Source organism: Panthera onca, chromosome B4, assembly GCF_046562875.1.
Source record: "Panthera onca isolate mPanOnc1 chromosome B4, mPanOnc1 haplotype 2, whole genome shotgun sequence".
Lineage (NCBI taxonomy): Eukaryota > Metazoa > Chordata > Mammalia > Carnivora > Felidae > Panthera > Panthera onca.
The window spans coordinates 135,924,103-135,945,428 of NC_138345.1; the positions used below are offsets into that span (position 1 = coordinate 135,924,103).

Consider the following 21,326-nt stretch of genomic DNA (forward strand, 5'->3'; position numbering starts at 1 on the left):
ATCAAGCATCCATGGAATACTCACCAACATAGACCATCTCTAGGGTCATAAAATAAAGCTGAACAAATCTAAAGGAATTAAAATCATACAAAGTATGTTTTCTGACCATAACAGAATTAAACTAGAAATCAATAACAGAAAGATAGTTGGAAACCATGGACATATTTTACAATTGACAGAACCACACTTTAAATAATTGTGGATCCAAAAGAAAGTCTCAAGGGAAATTAGAAAATATTCTTAAGTGAATGAAACTTAAAACTGTAATAGATCCAGGTTTGCAGAATGTAGCCAGTTCAGTGCCTACAAGGAAACTGATAGCATTCAAGGTCTCTGTTAGAAAAGAAAGAACTCAAATAAAAAAATCTGAGTTTCCAAACTTAAGAGAATAAAAAAGAAGAGTAAACTATATTCAAAGCAAGAAGAAAGTAGGAAGTAATAAAGAAGAGAAATCAAAAAACAGAAATTTGTTTCTATTACACAGAAAACAATAGAGCAAAATCAATGAAACAAAAAGGTGGTTCTTTGAAAACATCAATCAAATGATAAATCTCTAGCGAAACATATCAAGAAAAAAGAAGAGAAGACATTACCTACCAAGTATCAGAAATGATAAAAGGGATAACACTAAAGACCCTACAGATATTAAAAGAATATAAGGGAGGAATATTTTGAAGAACTTTATTCTCATAAATTTAACAACTTAGATGAAATGGGCCAAAAAACACAAACTCCAAACACTCATTCAAGAAGGAATAGAAACCCTGAATGATCTGTTAAATTAATGAGATTCATAGTTAAAATCTTCCCAACAAAGGAAACTCCAGGACCTGATCAGTTCTTTGGTGAATTATATCAAATATTTAAGAAAGAAATAGCAATTCTATATAATCCGGAAAGTGGAAGAGAATTGGCATTCCTGACTTTCAGTTTTTCTTAGAGGGCTTTCAAAGAACAAAAAAAAATTATTTATTTTCTTTATGAGATAACACTCATTCTATCTTGCAATACCGCCTGGGTCCATTGATGGGGTCAATGGGGTCTTACATACATGGGGCCTTAGTGATCTTGATTTCAATTTTACTAGATCGATTTCATTATCCCAAGAAATGATCAATCATTTATTCTTTAATTATTTCCAACTATGCTAAAAGAGAGAGAGAGAGAGAGAGAGAAAGAAAGAAAGAGAGAGAGAGACTAAAGCAGTAAGAAGAAAACAGAAAATGAGGGAATTACTTAGCCAATGACAGGAACTTGAAATGAATCGCTCCCTAGTTTCCTGACTGCACTGCCCAAAGTATAACAGCATCTTTAGAGAAGGTGAAAAGAACACAGCAACACCATCTTTGTAGTCTTATGTCAGTTTTCATCGAACATAGTTAAAAATTCAGAATTCTTATTTCATGTTCAAATGGCAAAGGGAAGAAAATTGAGATAAGAATACATCTCCCAATGATCAGATGAACCAGAAGAGGAATCCACACAGAACAGGACTCTGGATTCCAGAGATGATGATGAGACTGATCATACAAGCCAAATTTTTTGACAAACAAATGATGTATTTCTAAGAATGAAAGGGAAATTTGGCCTTTCGATTCAGCCAGCCATTCAACATGAAGGACCTGATCATACAATATTTTGTGACAAGAGGCTGAAGCATCAAATTTTGCTAAAAGGGCGTGTGACAGTGTTGTTTCATCTTTTATGATGTACATGAACCAAAGTGGACTTGATGTGGGTTGTCAGTAGATAAATGGACAGGCAGGTGTGTTTTAAACAAGGGAACAGATTGGAAGGGAATAGATGATGGAGAAATGAAACAGGCCATTGGACTGATCGTTCTAATTGGCATTTATACATCTAAAAATGAAAATATGTTGCGGTTATGAAACAAACAAGGTGGTCTTACTCTCTTCAACAAAATTATGAGCCCTCAAATTTTCCAAAAGTATTGTGTTCGATGATGCTGGTGGAAAGGGAAGGCCCTGAAGGTAGAGGGGCCCAAACAAGAGGGCAGGATGGCTTCCAGAAAGGGATGGTGTCTAGGTGTGGCCGGTGGCTAAAAGTGAGGCTGGTGTGACAGGCGGGTGAAGGAGGGTGAGGCCTCCAGGCAGAGAAAGGGGTCCCTCCAAACAGGCACCCTGCATTCACATCTCTGCCCACCACCCATCACCTGGGTCCTTCATCTGGCAAGTCAAGTGATAGGGCCTCCTTGCAGAGTACTAAAGGATACATCTTCTCGAAGCAGAGGCATGGGGTCTGGCCATGGGAGGCCTTCTAAAGCAGTGGCTTTCTAAGGCAGTGCCTTGGTTGAGGTCTCTCCACCAGACCCTTGGACGCCATGCTGGGTCTCCCTGGACTGCAGGGACTGTCCTCCTTTACATCTATCCTCCGCTCTAGGACTGCCCAAGGGTCTTCCTGCAGCACAATGCGACCCTCTGCCTCCACAGCATAAAACCCTCTCCTGTCTGCTGGTAAAGGATCGAGTCCTCAGCCTGGCTCTCCAGCCCCTTCTCAGCTGGCCCTCCTGCCTCTCCGGGGCTCTCCTCCCACCATGCCCCCATGGCGCATGCCACTTCTGCACACACATCCTCTCCCCGTTTCCTGAATGTGCTCGACATTTCCACCTCTGAGGTGTTGTACATGCTGTTCTCTGGCCTCGAACCACCATCTGGTAGCCTGCACCTGACAAACTCCTACTCACACCTCAAGATGCAACTCAGATGTCCCACTTTTCCTGTGCACCTCAAGCAGGCTTAGCTGTTCCCATCTCGGAGGCACTTCAGACATCCTTATGTTTCACTACAGCTCTTTATTTTTGTACCTGTTCCACATTCACCCATGAGCCCCTCAAAGGCGGTCTTCTTCATCTTTGGACCACCTCATCCTGGGGCCACATCTAGCCCGGAGCAGACCCTCAGTGAACACTTGATGAGCGAAGGAATGAATACAAATAAGAAGGCTGAGTCATTTGAATGGGAAGATTGCGCTTTGTGGCTGAAATTTTCTAGGTTCATTCTGCACACATTCTCCAGAAAATTCTTTCTGAAGGATATTTTTGTATTGTTTTAATGGTAAGCAATCAAGTCTCATATTACAGCTCCTCAGAACTTGAGCAATTGGAAGCAGGTGTCCAATTCACGTGTTATGTGATCATTTCTTTCACTTAGAAAGAGACCACAGTTGTTTTCTTTCTGGCCGGCTTTTCTTAAAGTACAGGCAAAACAAAACCAGCGAATTCAGAGAGAAAAATTAAAGAGCGATATCAGAGGGCCTCTGCAGCCCAGCCAAGTATTGCGTAATCTGGCCCAGTAATGGGGGCTTCTGGGAGTTCTCGGCTCCAGGGAGCTCCCCAGCCTGGCGGAAGGGAAGGGGTGGGGCCGCCGGTACCTCCAGGGCAAAACAGCCTGGTGAATGTTACTACGGTGCAGAGAACACATCTCTGTATTATCATAGTGGATGGGAGGGTTTCAGAAAAATAGTACTATTCCACTTCTAATAATTGGCCAAGGAGGGGCAGAAGGGCTAATTCATTCATGCCTGTTGGCATCGACAGATCTCAATGGGGTGGATGTACTGGCATTGCTGTTCCTGCTTGAAGGGGCGTAGGCGCTTACTGAGAGAAATGGAGGAGACGAATCACGGCCCAGCTGACAGGCAGACTCGCCTCCTCGACCCGAGGGAGGCTGGCATGGAGTAGACAGAGGTCGGGGGTGGAACACTGCCTGGGAAGGGGTGGCGGGGGCGTCGTCCTTGTAGCTCCCCAAACAGTTGGCTCAGCTGACCCCAGATTTATAGAAAGTAAAAGACGTATACTTGACCCTTGAACGAGGCCCGGGTTGGGAGTGCCAAACCCCCCACAGTCAAAAATCCCCATATAACTTTTGACTCCCCCCAAAATTAATTAGTAGTAGCCTACTGTTGACTGGAAGCCCTGCTGGTAACACGATCGATTAACCCATATTTTGAACGTTATATGTGTAATACACCGTGTTCTTACTATAAAGTAAGCGAGGGAAGAGGACGTGTGAAGAAAATCGTAAGAGAAAACACATGTACATAATCACACTGTATTTATCCCCTCCCCCCCCCATCCACATATAAGTCAAGCTGCAGGGTTGAAGCATCCTGTGGTTATTCAAGGGCCCCGTGTATGTATGTGTTTACACTCATAGAAAAAAGCCTGACGTGAAACTCAGTTTCCATCAATTACCAGAAGGTGCTCTGTGGTCTCCCAAGTCATGTGATTGCCTGGGCTGACATGTTAGTGCCTGGACCAGTGCTCTCTAGACAAGCGTTAGCTTGCACAGCTCAAAGGCAGGGCACCGACAGGTCTCGCAAGGCTGGGCAACACCCATAAATCTGACCCCAGCTTTATAAAAGAAAAAACACAGAAGTGCCTGCACGTAGTTGTTGTGTGCCTAGAAGGAAGGCCGGCAGGATTCACAGTGACACGCGAAACCCACGCTCACGGGTGGCTAGATCGGGTTGTACCTTCCAATCCTCACCCGGTATCTTTCAGGCTTTCTGCATTGAAGGCTATTCCTTGCGTGGTTTCTCTCGAGCCCCCCAAAAGGCAAAACGATCGCTCCCCGGTGGGGGGGGGGCAATTCCGTTCCTCCCCCTCCTCCGTGGGCCCGGCGGGAGCAGTGGACCCCGTGGGGGCAAAGGCGCTGAGCCGCGTGCACTCTTACCTAACGAGTCTTTGAGGCGGGTAGTCTGTTCTCAAAGACGTCTTCTCACACAGATTTCGAAATTCCCGAAAATTTAGCGTGACGCTGAGTCTCAGGCCAAGAAGGCCCAGGAAACGCTCAAACTCGTCGTCTTTAAGATTGAACAGTAAGAGGTGTAGCAGTCTGTGGACATCGCTCATGTGGATGATGCCATCCCTGTCACTGTCTATTTTAAAGAAGGCGGAGTAGGGGTCCTAGAAACAAAACGCACGCGTCAAAGCGCTTCCTTCTGAACCCCCGCGACAACACACTTACAACCCCGCGCGGGTGGGCTCCTCTCCAAAACGAGGAAGGGGCGGTGTCCCCGCCAAGGCTCCGTTGGCAAGTTCCCTCCTCCAGGAACATCCTTGCCGCCATATGCTTTTCCCAAGGAACCACGCACCGCGTTCTCCCGTGCCCTCTTGTAATGCGGGGAGGCCGGGGCAAGGGACAAGGAAGGCTTTTCTCTTTCCCTTCCACTCTCCGCCTTTATGGTAAGAGGATGCTGGAGCTCCTCAGGACAGATAAAAATCTCGCCCTCGATGTTCCTACAGAAGCTTCATGATGTGTGGCAGCTTCTGTCTACAGGAAAACAAGTGCGGTCCTGGATGTCACCTCCAGGGGCCATCCGGGGGCCAGTACCCGGTTTTGGGTGACGGTGCTGGCGAGCCGGCCCTGTCTGCTGAGCCAGAGGGACTTTGCACGGGTGCTCTGCTCCGTCGGTGACGCCACACGAGGGCACCACAATCCCCATCTTGCGGATGAGCAGATGGAGGCTGGGAGGGAGCCTGTGACTCAGAGGCCACGCGGCACGCCGAGGGCCACTCGCCGGCAGGTTGCTCGCTTTCAAACCTCAGCTCTGCCGGTCAATACCGGCGAAACCGTAGGCAAGATATTTAGCCTGGCCGTGCTTCCATTTTCTCATCTGTAAAATGGGGATTACGGAAGTCCCTCTCTCCTGGGGTGGTTGTGAGGGGTGAATATGCTGTTTTCTAAGTGCCCTAACGTGTTGTTTGTTACTATTGCTGTCGCCTGAGGCCGCACAGCAAGTGCCCGGTCTGTCCCTTGTTGTACCTCCAGCTCAGAGCAGCGCATAGTAAACACCTGCGGAACGGAGCTGGTGGGTATGGAGAGGGCAACAAGTGTTTGCTGAGCACCTACAGTGTGCCAAGCACTCTGCTCAGCACAGAGACACAAGCTCGCCACGACGTGGTCCCCGACACCAAAGTTCCCACAGTCTAGTGGGGAAGAAAGGCCTGTCTGCTCATGTAACAGCAAATCAGTGTGGCAGGGACGGGAAGACGGGTGTGAAGGCCGTGCTCACTGCCAGCCTGGACTGCCGGACGACAGGGACAGTCCAGATGCCATGGAATGCACGTTTATAATCCTCACAAATGTAAAAACCTTCGTCATTCCCCTCGTCTCGGTCTTTGGCCTCCCAGAATGAAGACTCCTACTTTTACTGGAGTCAGGTAGATGTTGTTGCAATTCCTGGCTCCAACCTCTGCGAGACATGTGGCTTTGGGTAAGTTTCTCCCTGTCTCAGACCTTCAGTTTCTCCATCTGTGAAATGGGAACACGAATGCCTACCTGAGCGGGTCCTGTGAGGGTGTAAACAAAGGAGGCCGCGGATGTAATCCCTCCGGTCCACTGCCTACACGTAACGTGAAGTCTTTTGTCCACTCAGCAAATACATATTGATCAGCGATTACATGTCAAGCACTGTGGTGGACGTTTGAGTTATTTGGATGATTTGGGAACAACTCAGCCCTACGGTCTCCTAGGATCACAAGTCCACACACGCTTGTACCGGGAGGGGAACGGGCCGGCGGCAGATCTCCCCGCAGATCTGAAGGCGTGTGGAAGGCCCGAGTGCTTAAGAAAGACCAGAGCCTGGGTAGGAGTTAACTGGTCAAAGGGCCTGGACTGGCAGTCCGGGCAAAGGAACAGAATGTGCAAAGACATGAAGGCGAGGAAGAACACTGGCTGGAGTGTGAAGGGAGGAGGAGAGGTGGGCACAGCCAGTGTGGAGCCGGGGCCCGCAGGCCGGGCAGGCAGGACGGGGGCTGGTCCTAAGAACGGAGAGGACGCTCTGATCGGGGTGCATGCTGACATCACCACGCAGGGTCAGACGTCGAGGACAGACAGTGAGGGGAAAAGCAGAGTTGCAGAAATGTATGTAGAGAATGATCCCATTTCTGGGGGGGGGGGGGTTGGTTCCAGATTCTGATTGCTTTGAAATAAATACCTGAACCCGGGGACACATGCCTGACCCTGCAGAGACGGTGTCTGGAGGGGGAGCCCTTGGCCGAAGGAGAGCCCGTCCTCAGGTCATGCCCCTGCATCACCCGGGGGTGTCTGTGCCTGCTTTCCTCACCACGGTCGGGGAGACAAGATGTCTCTTATTGGGTCATGATGAATTCTTTCCTCAATTCTTCATGGTCTTGGACCTGAGCCGTGGGGGCACAACTCACCTGGCTTTGTTGTTGTCTGTAAACCTGAGCTGAGTGCTGAGACGACCTCGCGTGGCTACAAAATTGCCAGGCAAACAGCAGCAGCGGCTGTAATAGTATTTTAGGCTAACCCAAGGTGGGTTTTCCATTATTGATGAGGAGAGATGCTCAGGAATTTCTCACGAATGGGAACTCAATAAAATAAGTAAGGTGACTGTCCCTTCCCGCTCAAAAATCAAGGCACACACTTGGTCTCATTACTATACACCTGTGAGGACGACAAGCAAATCCCCAGTGATCCCAGAACTAACCTGCATCCTAGTACGGATCATGTAAACCCTGGCAATTAGAGATTCACTTCTTTGTCTCAACCCTAGATTACAAAGTCTTGGCAGGATAGAGTGGGTGGCAGTGAATGTTCATTGACTCAGATCATTATGTAATTATTTAAAGTAAAGATCATCAGGAAATATGGCACGTGTGTGCACCGTAACCAAGCTGCACGGGTTCCAAAGACAGGCGAACGGGGGTGCCAGCACAGAGCCTGGCTCCCCCTACGTCCCCTCGCTGGGAAAGGTGAGCAGAGGAGAGAGGTGGAGGCAGAGGCCAGAGAAAGGAGGCTGGCTTGCGACGGAATGGGTGAGTTGGCCCCCTGGGTGAAGACGGCAGAGGGGTGCTGGCCGTGAACCCCTCCGGGCCACCCTGGTGACAGGCAGACAGGCAGGGAACGCTTGCTCCCAGTGACCCTCTGCTTCCCCTCCTGCCCTCTCACCCCCTCACCCTCTCGCCTACCTGTTCCTGCACACCCTGGGGCCTCCACCCTGCCTTGTAGCTACTACAGTCGGCTTATTAAATTGACCTCCCCCTTTAACTGCTCTTCTACTTCTCAACACAGAAACAGCTCAGGTCATTCTCTGCCTGCCTCTGTGTTTAAATGGCTGCTGTTTCTCCCGTCTTACCCATTACAGCTTCCACATGCAACCCACCCTAGCAATCTGTGAGCTTTTCCCTAAAGCCCATGACCATGACCTGTCCACCACCTGCCTGGGGCAAGCTCCCTCCCCTATTGTTTGCGCCTTCCTTTCTCCGGCCAGCACTTGCTGGGGGTTTAAGATTCAGTTCAGGGGCCACCTCCTCCAGGAAGTCCTCCTTAGTGGGGTCTTTTCCCCTGTGCCCCCATGGCATGCTATCGTTCCTTCTACAACAGGCAATCCCATGCGTCTGAACTATCTGTTTACCATCTGCGTCTGAGACTGGACTGGGGCCCCCTCTTTCATCTCCAGCCTTTAGCAGAAATTCCAGCAGATCGTAAGGGCGTGCTACTCGTCTGCCGAGTGAATGGGTGGCGTGGATAGGATGGACGAATGCGCATCCCGAATTCCTCGTTAACTCCCTGACCCGCCCCTCTCCTTCCACATTTCTCCAAAGTCTTCGAGAGGCAGAAGGCAGACCCGGCAGAGCGGGAGCAGGGGAGGACCTCAGGGCTGGGAGGGGATTGCAGAGTTAAGCCCGAGCCCCCCTCCCCAGGAAGGGGAGAAGGGGTGAACCTGAGTCTACGGCGAGGGGCGCTGGGTCCCGTGAAGCGCAGGGCATGACGGGGCTCCAGGAGTCCCAGCCGGTGGGGCTGGATGGCTGGGAGCAAGGTGGGGTGGGGGGTGTCCAGATAAGCCAAGCAGTAGATAGGTCATAATTTACCCGGAAGACTTCCTTCAGTCTCTGGGGGAAGCGCTTCACGCACTCTTCAGCGGTTACAAAGTAGCCGTCCAAGTTACTCTTCGAGAGAACCGGAGTCTGCGATGCAGCCCCTTGTGGCCCATTCCTCGTAGCATCTGAAACAATGACAAACCGGAAGACTTCCGTTAATGGCGCGTCCACCTCTTTCGATTTGGGCACCGGATTTCTTTCTGTCCCAAATCCTGTCGGGATACTCGACAGCGGTAAGCCTTGCGATGCGAACGTAGCACTAACTTTGTGATGGTCTGGGTTCTTTTCCTTCAGTTTCCTAGAAATTCCACCCTTGCAGGAAGAAGGTGCTGTCTAGACTGCGGGGCCAGGCTCTTGCCCAGCACACGGCGCCCGCCTCGCCTCGCACACTCCTTCGTCTCCCCGCCCTGCCCTTCCTACAGGACCGGGCTGTATCTCACCGATCTCTCCGTTCTCGGGGGCAGAGGAGGAGAATTCCCTGCCTGGCTTCGGTTCCCAGAATCGTGTCCTAAACAGAGCAATGTGGAAGTCGGTCAATGTTTGTTAATTCACAGGCCACATGCCTGCTGGACACTGTAGGAGGAGCCTTCAGGTACGCGTTGGTCCTCCCAACAAACAACCCTAAGAGGTAGATTCTCTTCTTGTGCCTCGTTTACACACAAGGAAATCTGTTATTACGTCCATCTTACATACGAGGAGATGGGGGCTCGGGGGCTCCCCGGCTTCCCCAAGGTCACAGAGCTCATGGAGCCCGTCAGGCTCCAGAGCCCAGCGGCTTAACTACTGCATTATGGCCTCTCTCCCCTAAAACTGAGGAAGACACTGTAATCTCTACTTTAAAACCAACCCAGGGGCGCCCGGGGGGCCCTGTCGGTACGCAAGTTGCACCCATGGGTCTGCGGGATGGATGGTGGGCGGGGCACCTGCAGCTCGTGGGCACCCTATGGCCCAGTCTTGAACCTGGCTTCTGCCTCGCCTCCACCTGGGCCTGGAGCGGCCTCCCTCAGGTTCACTACACGTGCAGGAAACACTTCTCCTGCTGCTTACCTCCCCCTCCGCCACCCCGGGTCCCTGGCCTGGGGCCGGCCCAGAGCCGAGGTCTCTACCCCCACCCCTGCCAGCATCTGGCCATGTGGGGAGACAGGCAGTGGTGCGGGACAGATGCAGGGAAGAGGAGGAGGGGGACAGTGGGGGGAAAGGAGCGGGGCAGGGAGGAAGCCAAGAGCATTCAGTGACTACTGAGTCAAATTCCCACTCAGCCACCGACTCACTGCTCTGGGACCGCGGGCGAGTGACTGACTCACCCTGCGCCCCAGTTTCCTCACCTGAAAAACAAGTTCAGCCGGCACACTGGGAGCGCTAAGATAAATGTGAAAACTTTTCCTTCTTTTTATCTTCCTTCAAAAATGTCAAAACGTATACCCAAGGGGTCAAAACGGTAAATTCTATGGCTTCTCGAATTGCCTGTTTCTCATGTGGGCGCGCCCTCTCTCCCCTAGGACAGGCCTGTCAGCTGATACTCTGGTGTGGCCAGAGAGATGGTTGACCTTCTCATTTTCCTGGCGAGGAGTCCCGGCTGCCAGTTTCTCTCGGGGAGGCCCACTGCACCGCCCTGTCATCTCCCAGACCGAACGCGGGGGAGACGGCAAAATGCAAACAGGGCTTCTGGGTTCTGCCCTGTCCAGGCTGCGCTGCATTTGCAGCAAAAAAGGAAGCGTCTTCTGTCAACGTATTTGTGGGATTACTGTGGCCTTTCTAGAGGGCTTCTCTGTCCATCTAAACTCTAGCAAGAGGGGATGCGAGGGGGAGGATGACCCAGCTGCTCGTCCTCTCCCTGCCAGGTGCGTGGACCGGAGAGCAGAATCCGAGCAGGTGGCAAACAGGAGGACCCAGCCTCCAGGCTTGACTGCACCGTGTACGACAGATTTCCTGGCAACCGCTGGGGGCAGGGCGAGGGGAGGGACCGCAGCTCAGCGATCCTGGGCATGTCCCCGGATCTCTTAGGGTCTCTGTGTCCTTATCTACCAAAAAGGAGGAGGAACGCCCGCCTTGCTGATGCCTGGGTGTCACTAATCACAGAGAGGCAGCATCTGTTTTTAGGAGGAAAATCTTAAAGGACATGAAGCGCGATTGAAGGAGCATAGGCTCTGGAGCAAATTTTAGAAGCCGTTTGTGCTCTGAGTTTGTAGAAGGCTCCGTCAGGCAAAATTCTACACTCACAGTTTGGTTTAGTGCAAAGAAAAAGGCCGAAACACAGTCAGATGAAGCTAAACAAGAATGTCTGTTTCCAGTCTTAGAACACACGCTGTCTCGGCACCTCAGCTCACACTACCTCACCCCGGTGGCCTCGCGGCCGCGCTCGCAAAGACTGGCGTCGCCACCGGTGGGAAACGTGTCCCGGCAGGGCGTGTGCCGGCGATTAGCTACCTCCAAGGCCTGCCGCCAAGTCCAGGTAGCTCGTCCCTCCTTTCTCATGTCCTACTTCTGCAGTGAGCAGAGCACGCTGGTCATCACCCACGGGCATTCCGCGATTTCCCAGTACCTGGCGAGGAAGGAAGCGAGGAGAAAGGCAGTCGAGCGATCCCGGGGTCCCGGCTGACCGAGGCCCTCCAGACCCACGGTGGGCTCGGCCCCATGGCCCCTGCGCTCTGGCCTGTGATTGTTACTCGTGTGTCTCCGCCCACAGGCTCCCTACAGGCGGGGCCCAGGTGTCCTGACTCCCTGGGCGAGATGTGTTTGTTGAGCGAGCGAGCGAGCGAACAAAGGGGTAAGTGGGCTCGCAGCCTTGGGCTCAGCGGGCATGGCCCCGGAGGCTGCAGTCAGCACTGCAAACCTTTCCAAAGGCCGTGCCATCCAAGGTATCCAAGCTCGCATCTGCTGTGACTGTGGTGGTTTCGGGTCTCATTAGTTAGATTTATATTCACACACATCCTAGGAAACACAAACCGAATAAAGCAGGGTGGCTGCATTCTGTGGAGAAAGCTGAGGGGGAAAGGAATAGGGGATGGGATGAGATAGTACTCATCATCACCACCATCATCAATATCACCACCATCATCGCCATCATCATCAATATCACCACCATCATCAATATCACCACCATCATCAATATCACCATCATCATCAATATCACCACCATCACCACCATCGTCATCAATATCACCACCATCATCAATATCACCACCATCACCACCATCATCAATATCACCACCATCACCACCATCGTCAATATCACCACCATCATCAATATCACCACCATCACCACCATTGTCATCAATATCACCACCATCATCATCAATATCACCACCATCATCAATATCACCACCATCATCGCCATCACCATCACCACCATCACCACCATCATCAATATCACCATCATCGCCATCACCATCACCACCACCATCATCACCACCATCATCATCAATATCACCACCATCATCAATATCACCACCATCATCGCCATCACCACCACCATCATCACCACCATCATCATGCTTATTGCCTGCTACGTGCCAGGACTGTGCTGAGCTCTTTACAGATGCAGAGCCTTCTGCCCCGGCCTCTTCACACTAGAGCTGCAGAATGTAAACCCACTTGGCTGCAGCAGGGTGCCTACAACGTGTGTATAGTGCTTGGCTCCTTCTGTCTGGGTGCCGTCCTTCTGGGTGTGTGGGACTAGGACCCAGGGAGCTGGCACCATTGCCTTGTCCTTATTCTCACTATCAGTGTCAGTAATGAACTGAATGGGACCGTGGCTCGCCGTATCTGCACCAGCCCAGTTGGTCAGGCCCTGGCCGTGGCTTGGCTCGTGTGTGTGGGTTAAAGTAAACAAGCCGCAGGATGTATTTGGTGCGGCATTGGAAGCAGAGTGGAAAGGGAAGGGAATGCAGGTGTGTGGTATTGTCTGCAGGGGCCCGGTGGAGAGCAGCGCCGGATGCCAAGACTGTCCCCAAAGGCCTGCCTGGGGACCTGGGCAGGCAGTGCTGGCTGGGAATTCTGACAGCTCCGCGCCATCTGCACAGGCACCCCGTCCCAGCTCTGCGGAGGAGACTGGCCCAGCACAGGACGACACGAGGGTTTCGATGGAAAGCTGCAGCCCACGCAGAAGCACCCAAGCGGCAGGGGGACTCTGAAACGGATAGATTGGTTGCTTTCTTTGAAAAATAACTTTATATTTTGAAAACAATTACACATGAATTATTCATTGCAAATTCCTCCTGCTCAGTCCTTTCATAAAAACATATGTAGCGGATAGTAAGGAAATGTCTGTAGGCAAATGTTTCGCAGCCTGGAGGCTTGTGAGGCACCAGGGAGGCTGGGCACGCCTTCAGCAGCCTGTCCTGGGGTTGTAGGCGTGCCCTCCCCTGCGGGCACAGAGCCTCACAGAGGACGGGAAACCCGGAGGGTGTGATCACTAGAAGAGGCACTAAGCACTTTCCAAACGTGCGTGTCTCTAGAGCCTCCCCTTTGCACACTCTCATTTCTGGGAGGAACACAGCAGCAAATCAGCTAGATTTATCATGGCGCTCGGAGGCAATTTACCAAACAGCGTAAGCCCAAACCGCAGCATCTACAAGGCAGGTTTCAAAACGTTTAACCATTCAAGCCAAGTCCTTTGGTCTTTTCTAGGAGGCATCTCATGAAGTGAGTTCCTCAAAGAGTGACAAGCCATGGTCTGGCACATTCTGATTCACAGAATTGTCACTTCTGCTGTCCCTGGGATGTCCCTTAGATCGCAGACTGGTTCTTCCACAGGAGGCCATGTCGTTCCACGGGACCCCTGCTGGCTCTCTTGGTGAAGACAGGGGCTCCCCAAGGGGTGCCCACAACAAGAAGCGGGGTGAGGGACTTGGTCTTTCCAAGCCCGGCCACTGCAGAGCATCCGGGGATAGAAACATCACCAGTCTCATGGGGCGCCTGGGTGGCTCAGTCGGTTAAGCGTCCGACTTCAGCTCAGGTCACGATCTCGCGGTCCGCGAGTTCGAGCCCCGCGTCGGGCTCTGGGCTGACGGCTCAGAGCCTGGAGCCTGCTTCCGATTCTGTGTCTCCCTCTCTCTCTGACCCTCCCCCGTTCATGCTGTGTCTCTCTCTGTCTCAAAAATAAATAAACGTTAAAAAAAAAATTAAAAAAAAAAAGAAACATCACCAGTCTCTCCATGTGAGTCATGCTGGTCTGCTATGGCTCTCTGCACCCTCTTCTTGGTGGTTGCTCCGGGGAGAATATACACCGCTAACTTTTCACAGTCTATTTGGAGCTCGTAGCGAACCACCTCACATAAAATGAAGAACCCTAGCAACCATACAGGCCCTACCCTGCCCCCTGTCCTCTAAGCTACAGGTCTACATATGTTATTAACCCAAGACAACGTTACAATGTTTGCTTGAAGCACTCAGGTGCATTTTTTTTAACGGTGAAAGACCAGGCTTCTGTATTCCATCGGCTAAGTACCATTTCCAACGTTCCTTATTCCTTCTTGGTCATCTGAGCTCCACCCAGCATCAGACTCCTTCAGCATTTCTTACAGCCAGGATCTGCCTGCAGTGAATCGCCGTAGTCCGGAGCGGCTCAGATCAAAGCCCCCGGCAAGAGGACACTGCTGGCGGCAGGTGTTCCGGAGACGGTGGCTCGGGTGCGAGAGTTCAGGCTGGCGAGCGTCTGGAACAGAGACTCAGCACTGACGGTCTGACGACAAGGGCGAGGGCGAGGGCGAGGGCGAGGGCTGGCCTCACCGCCCTACACACGCCTTCCTGACGCCAGGTAGTAAGGGAAGCTTCACAGGCTTCCGTCGAGAAAGAGAAGCCGGGCTTTCTCTGTCGTCGAGAAGGAGAATTTGACTGACGAGCTACCGGGCGCCGGCCACCGTGCCAAGCGACTTTCGCGCGTTATTTCATTTAAACTGCACAACGCTCCGTCTCACAAATGAGGAGGTCAAAGTTCAGGGGGAAGGCTAAATAAGCCATCTGTTTCCTGAAAAGACACAGCTACAGCTGCTAGAGCCAAGGTGTCGCACGGGAGAGCCTGGACAGCATCAGCTTCAGCCTCGCCTTTTACAGACGAGGAGCCCGGAGCCCGGAGCCCGGGGACGCCTGGGAATAGTGTGCAGACACTCCAATAACTCCACTGGGGTGACTGCCCAGGGACGCTTGGTGGCCAGTGGCAACAGCCCAGCACCGGCGACTGAGTCTGGACTCACGGTTGAGGCTTCCGGCTCTGTCAATGACCAGCAGTGGTGGTTTCTGCCGCACAGCCACACGCTGGCCAGTGTGTCACTCCCCATTCAAATGACACAGCCTGGGCAGTCTACAGAGGATGCCACTGAGGCTGGGTTTGAGAGTCCCCCAGCCTAGACGTACTACATGTTTGGAACAGGGCTGCAACGGGAACAGGGGCTCTATGAGCCAGCTTCTGCACGACAAACCGTCCAAAGCCCGGCGGCTGACAAGGAAACAAGCATTTATTCTCACGCTCACGGCTCTGCAGGTCAAGTCCAGTCTGGCGGATGTAAGATGGATTTGGCTAGGTGTTTCTGATTCAGGCTGCGCGTCGACTGGCTTGGCATCGGGCCGCGGGTTGGGTTCCGGCCTGTTCCGCGTGCATTCATCCTGGGGATCAAACTGAAGGGACGCAGCCGCCCCGGGCAGGCCCTTCCACTGGCAGATCGCTGGAGCACCGGGCCAAGCAAAAGCACGCAGCAGATCTGAGGCTGCTGCTCAGGTCACATCTGCCGCACGCCAGGTCAAAGAAAGCCACGCGACCAAGCCCGACACCCCTGGGTGAGGGAAGCATCCACTGAGATGGTGAACGACGGAGGAGCCGGGGTGAAGAGAGGGTAACGATAGGTGCGCCAGCTCTGAGGGCCTTTCCAGCTCTTTGCACCTATGAGATTCTATCAATTTGGTGGCAACGCCGTGACCATTGGAAACACGCCATGATCACAGTCGGACCACATCCCTGATCTAGAAATTTCTAGTCCATAAGGCTAGCTCTGTCTGGTCCACCTGATGTAACCCTACCCGTTCCCCCCAGCGATGGGACTGCACTGCTTTTTCAACAACAATCCTTCTTCCAACCTAGGGCCCGACCGCGGACCTTCAAGACAGAGCAATGGCTTGTCAACAGCGACCCCAAGTTGGGAAACCGTAGTTTTTCTTTTCTCTTTTGCTGCGGGCATGATGATGACAATGATGATTTCGTTTAGATTTTTTAAAATATGTTATTCCTGTAGAATCCAACAAGACTAGAATTGTGTTCCAATGGCTCAGAAGGACAAGATGCTGAACCAACACTAACCTTCAAAAACCGTGAAATGAGACGGCCTCCGTCTGAGAATAGAAGATAAGGTGCTCTGATAGGTTTTCAACGTCAAGAGGAATTCCAGGCGTAATGAGTAAATCGACCAGACACGTACTTCTAGTGGAAATACCCAGAACCCGGCTCATTTTTGCACACATGTGTAAAACCTTAGAGAGTTCTGTGGGCGGATGAGTAACAAATTGTAAAGACTGGAGACATGAGCAGACAAGCCACCCCTCCCTTAGAGGAGGCTGTTCTCAAGTCCTAGGGCCTGATCTGTTGTCCAAGGGGCAAGTGGGCACAAGCTGTGAAACCCAGAGCTGAGGGTCGAGTGCAGTGGGCAGAGCCGACTCTGAATGACTGCACTCCCTTAGGCAACAAAAGGCCCTCCGTTCTCCCCTTCTGCACATCCTGGTATGCTCTCTCTCCATGATTCCAAAGCAGATACATTTCTAATACATAAATTTAATGTAAGTCCAATTGTGATTATAATAATGCATTTGGGGGACAAATGGGTAAAATTTATATGGAAAAATACAAACATAGCCTCAGAATAGCCTAAAAAACATAAAAAAGAAGAAAAAGGAGGAAAAATCAGTTTCACTAAGTTAAAAAAAAAAAAAAACATATTGCATTGATACAGAAAAGATGTAAGACCAGTGTAACAGAATGGAAATTTCCAGACTTAGACTCTGGTATAATGAGAATTTCCCAAGTGACAATCCAGTGGGAAAATACAGAAGAGCCCCATCTTACACCAAAAACAAACATTAATTCCATATAGACTAAGCATTTCATTAAAAAATAAAATGTAAAAATTCTTGTAAGAAAGTCTAGGAGATTATCTATAAAATATGGGAGGGAAACCTGGGGGCTAGAGGCATGACAACTTATTAACCAAGACTACAAACCCAGCAGTTATTTTTAAAAAAAGAAAAAAAGGAAGCCAGGAAGGAAGACAAATATATTTGGTTGTACAAAACTTAAAACATTTTAATGGCAAAAGATATAATAAAACAAAAAGACAAATGATAGATTTTGAAAATATATTTGTAGGCCAGAGGACAAAGCATTGGTCCATTAATTAATTCACCAGATTATTTTGGACACCTGTAGGCCAGGAATTATCGAAGGCACTAAGGATACGAGAATGAACCCAAGGGCCAAGCCCTACTGAAAGGGTTTACATATGGTACTGAGTTGAATTATGTCCCCTCAAAAGATGTGCTAAAGTCTTCATAAAAAAAATTGTTTTTAATGTTTGTTTTTGAGAGAGAGAGAGAGAGAGAGAGAGAGAGACAGAGTGTGAGTAGGGGAGGGGAAGAGAGAGAGGGAGACACAGAATCCAAAACAGGCTCCAGGCTCTGAGCTGTCAGCACAGAACCAAACATGGGGCTCGAACTCACGAACCGCAAGATCATGACATGAGCCAAAGTCGGACACCCGACCAACTGAGCCATGCAGGCGCCCCAAGATACGTTCAAGTCTTAACCCAGGTTCTCGTGAATGGACCTTGAATGGAAATAGGGTCTTTGCAGATGTAATCAAGCTATGATGAGGTCATACTGGACTAGGGTGGGCCCCCAAACCAGTGAATGAAATCCTTACTAGAGGGAACTCTGGACACAGACACACAGATAGGAGACAGCATGTAAAGACACAGAGAGACAAAAGGAAGCAGTCAGATAATGGAGTAATGGCAGCTTCAAAGCCAAGGAATGCCAAGGAATGCCAGCAACCATCAGAGGCTGGAACAGTCAAGGAAGGGAAGGATCCTCTTCTACAACCATCAGAGGGAGCCTGACTCTGTGGGCACCTTGATTTCGGACATCTTGCTTCCAGAAGTATTCTCTGCGAGAGAATAAATTTCTGTTGTACTGAGCCACCTAGTTTGTGGTAATTTGTTACAAATCCCTAGGAAACGAATACACATGTATGTGCTCATTTATTCTAATAACAATCCTATGGTGTAGCTACTCCTATGATTTCCATCTTAGGGATGAGGAAACTGAGGCATAACGAGGTTTGCCCAAGGTCCCACAGGGATTTTTTAAAAGAATTTTCCATTTTAAATGGAAAATAAATAAATAAATATTTATTGGGGGGGGGGAGGGGCAGCAAAAGGGAGAGAGAGAATACCAAGCAGGCTCTGCACTGTCAGCAGAGAGCCCAACTTAGGTCTTGATCTCATGAAGCGGGAGATCATGACCTGAGCTGAAATCAAGAGTCAGATGCTTAACTGACTGAGCCACCCGGGCACCTGGGTCACACAAGTATTAAATAACAGAGCTGTGATTCCAGCTCCAGCAGTCTGGATCCAGAGTCTACATTTTAAACCATGATACTTTAATGCTTTCCAAAATTGACTGGGTTCATTTAAAAAATATCTATTGAGCACTTTTTTTTTAATGTTTATTTATTTTTGACAGAGAGAGAGAGCGAGCGCACGAGTGGGGGAGGGGCAGAGAGAGAGGGAGACACAGAATCTGAAACAGGCTCCAGGCTCTGAGCTGTCAGCACAGAGCCCGATGCAGGGCTCGAACTCAGAATGGTGAGATTATGACCTGAGCCAAAGCCAGACACTTAACCGACTGAGCCACCCAGGCGCCCCAATCTATTGAGCACTTTTATGCTGGCCCCTGTTTTAGATGTTGAGGATAAGGTAGAGAATGAAAAAGACACAGATAACTGCCCTTGTTGAGCCCACAGTTGAGTGAGGGAGATGGGGCTACCAGTAAGCAGTGCCCTAGGAGAGAACCGGGCTGGAACTGGCCAGATGGGAAAGTGTCAGAGAAGAGTGGTAGGAGCTGGGAGGGCAGAGGCTGGGTTCTAATTAAGAGACATACAGGGGTACCTCAGTGGCTCAGTCATTTAAGCATCTGACTCTGATCTTGGCTCAGGTCATGATCTCACAGTTTGTGAGTTCAAGCCCCACATGGGGCTTGCACTGACAGTGTGGAGCCAGCTTGGGATTCATCTCTCCCTCTCTCTGCCCCTTCCCCACTTGTACTCTCTCTCTCTCTCAAAATAAATAAATAAACTTTAAAAAGACAGAGAGAGAGAGAGAGAGAGAGAGACTTGTAGGGAAGAGAGTCGCAAGGGTGAGAATCCAGAGAATAGGGGTAAACTGGAAATTCAAAGCATCTTATGAACACAGGATAAATAACGATATCTATAATAAACATCTCTTAAACATTAATAAGAGGGCAAAGGATGTAAATAGGCAACTCACAGGAGAACAAATCCTAATATCAAGAAAATCATACATTTACTAGTAGTCAGGGAAATAAATACAAATTAAAGTTAAACTGAACTATTACTTTAAAACTATCAGACCAGCAAAAATTTAAAAGAGCTATAATGACTATTTCTAACAGAGGCTGGAGAAAAATATACTCTCATACATAGCTATTAGAAATAGGAAATGCTATAGTGTGGCTTCAGAAAGCAGACAACGTGCGCACGCACGTGTGTGTGTGTGTGTGTGTGTGTGTGTGTGTGTGTGTGTAATGTTAGACCAAGCAATCCTACTGCTGGGAATCTGCTCCACAGAAATAAAAACATCAGTATTAGAGACACATAAAGAAAGATAGTTTAAAGGGATTTTAGAAAGAAAAGGAGAAGCGAATACCCATCATAAAGGGAATGGTTGATGTTCAGTGTGTTGGAGCACCTCGTAGAAGGTCTATACTTCCATTGATAACAAATAGAAAAGTCAGATAAAATACAGAAAAACATCTGTTTGAAGTACAGAGAGCTGCTGAGGCAACCAGGACTCCAAGGGACAACAGTCTGAGAGGAGGGGGCCCTCACTCAAGCATTCTGGGAGCAGAACAAGAGACTCAGGGCTGGATGTGGCTGGTGACCCAGGCAGACAGTCACTAACAGCAGGTGGAGAAGCCAACAGAACTTGTGATGAGCCCATGGGACCCCTGATACCAAAACCAGAGACTTGAATAGATTCCTCGTGAGAAGGGGTAGCAGAGAACTGAGCCCAACACTACTGGTTTCCCCCTCAAGATGTTTGCTGAGTTCAGAAGTTATGTGGAACAGAAAACTAAGTATCAAGGTAGAAAGCTTCTAAAAAGCAGATGTGATTTTTTTTTTTTTTTGTCACTTTGTGGTCCTGACAAACAAAAGTTTAAAGTTCAGGATTTCTCAGAAGCAAAGGCTCAGAGAATAACCCAGATTCTGGGTTGCAAACTTTGGAGGCTATACTCTAGGAATAGGAATTTAAAAATCAAATCAAATGGAGCCTTTAATCCAGCCTCAAATAGACTCAGTCCCTAACTAGATTAAGGTCATCAGTTTCCACTCTATCTGCCTAGCAAAGGAAATGGTACCACTATCTAGAGCCTCTCAATTTTCTTAACACAATATCTGGCGTTTAATAAAAATCTGTCTGGCACTCCCAGAGACAGAGCCATCTGACTCAAAATCAAGGGATAAAAAAGACAATAGAAGAAGATCCATAGGTGACACAGATAGTGAATTAGCAGGAAAAAAGTTCTTTAAATAGCTACAATATGTTCAAGAAAATACAGGTATATGTTGAGACAACAGAAGAAAAGACACAAATATGGAATATATTAAAAATAACCAAGTGGAAATCCCACAACTGAAAAAATACTAAAATTAAGAACTTATATGAATAAAATTAACCACAGATTAGAAAAAGCATAAGTAGAAGGAAAAGAAATAATGGGTGGGAATTTTCCACAATTTATTTATTAAACACATCCACCTACAGATTCAAGAAGACTTGCAAACTCCAGCAGAATGCATTCAAAGAAAGTAACACCTTGACACATCTAGAAAACTGCTAAAACCCAAAGACCAAAAGAAAAATCCTAAAAACTTCTAGAGAAATAAAAAGACACATTGCATTCAAATGTACAGCAGTAAGACTGATGGTTTATTTATCAATACAACTGATAGAAGGCAGAAGACAGTGGAATGATATCTTAAACATGCCAGGAGAGAGTAATTGCCAACCTAAAATGCTATTATCCCCAGCTAAAATATCTTTAAAATGTAAGTGTGAACTTCTGCTTCCAGGTTTAACATGTGAGGAGTTTAGAAGTCATCACTTCCATTGTTACAACAAGAAAAAGGATGAACATACTGAAAATCAGTAACTTTCTTAGAGCCATCAGAGAAATC

General features: G+C 49.3%; 1 protein-coding gene across 9 annotated transcripts in view; it reads right to left on the reverse strand.

Annotated features, from left to right (window-relative positions):
* The window catches only part of EFCAB6 (EF-hand calcium binding domain 6), a 244,332-nt gene that overhangs the window by 77,985 nt on the left and 145,021 nt on the right, over nucleotides 1–21,326 (reverse strand). For all 9 annotated transcript variants that reach the window (XM_078449363.2, XM_078449359.2, XM_078449361.2 and 6 more), the window contains 3 exons: nucleotides 11,297–11,411; nucleotides 8,861–8,994; nucleotides 4,695–4,927 (listed from right to left, as the gene is read on the reverse strand). In XM_078449363.2, coding sequence (XP_078305489.2) covers nucleotides 4,695–4,927; nucleotides 8,861–8,994; nucleotides 11,297–11,411 — 482 coding nt within the window. The remainder of the gene's footprint in view (nucleotides 1–4,694; nucleotides 4,928–8,860; nucleotides 8,995–11,296; nucleotides 11,412–21,326) is intronic.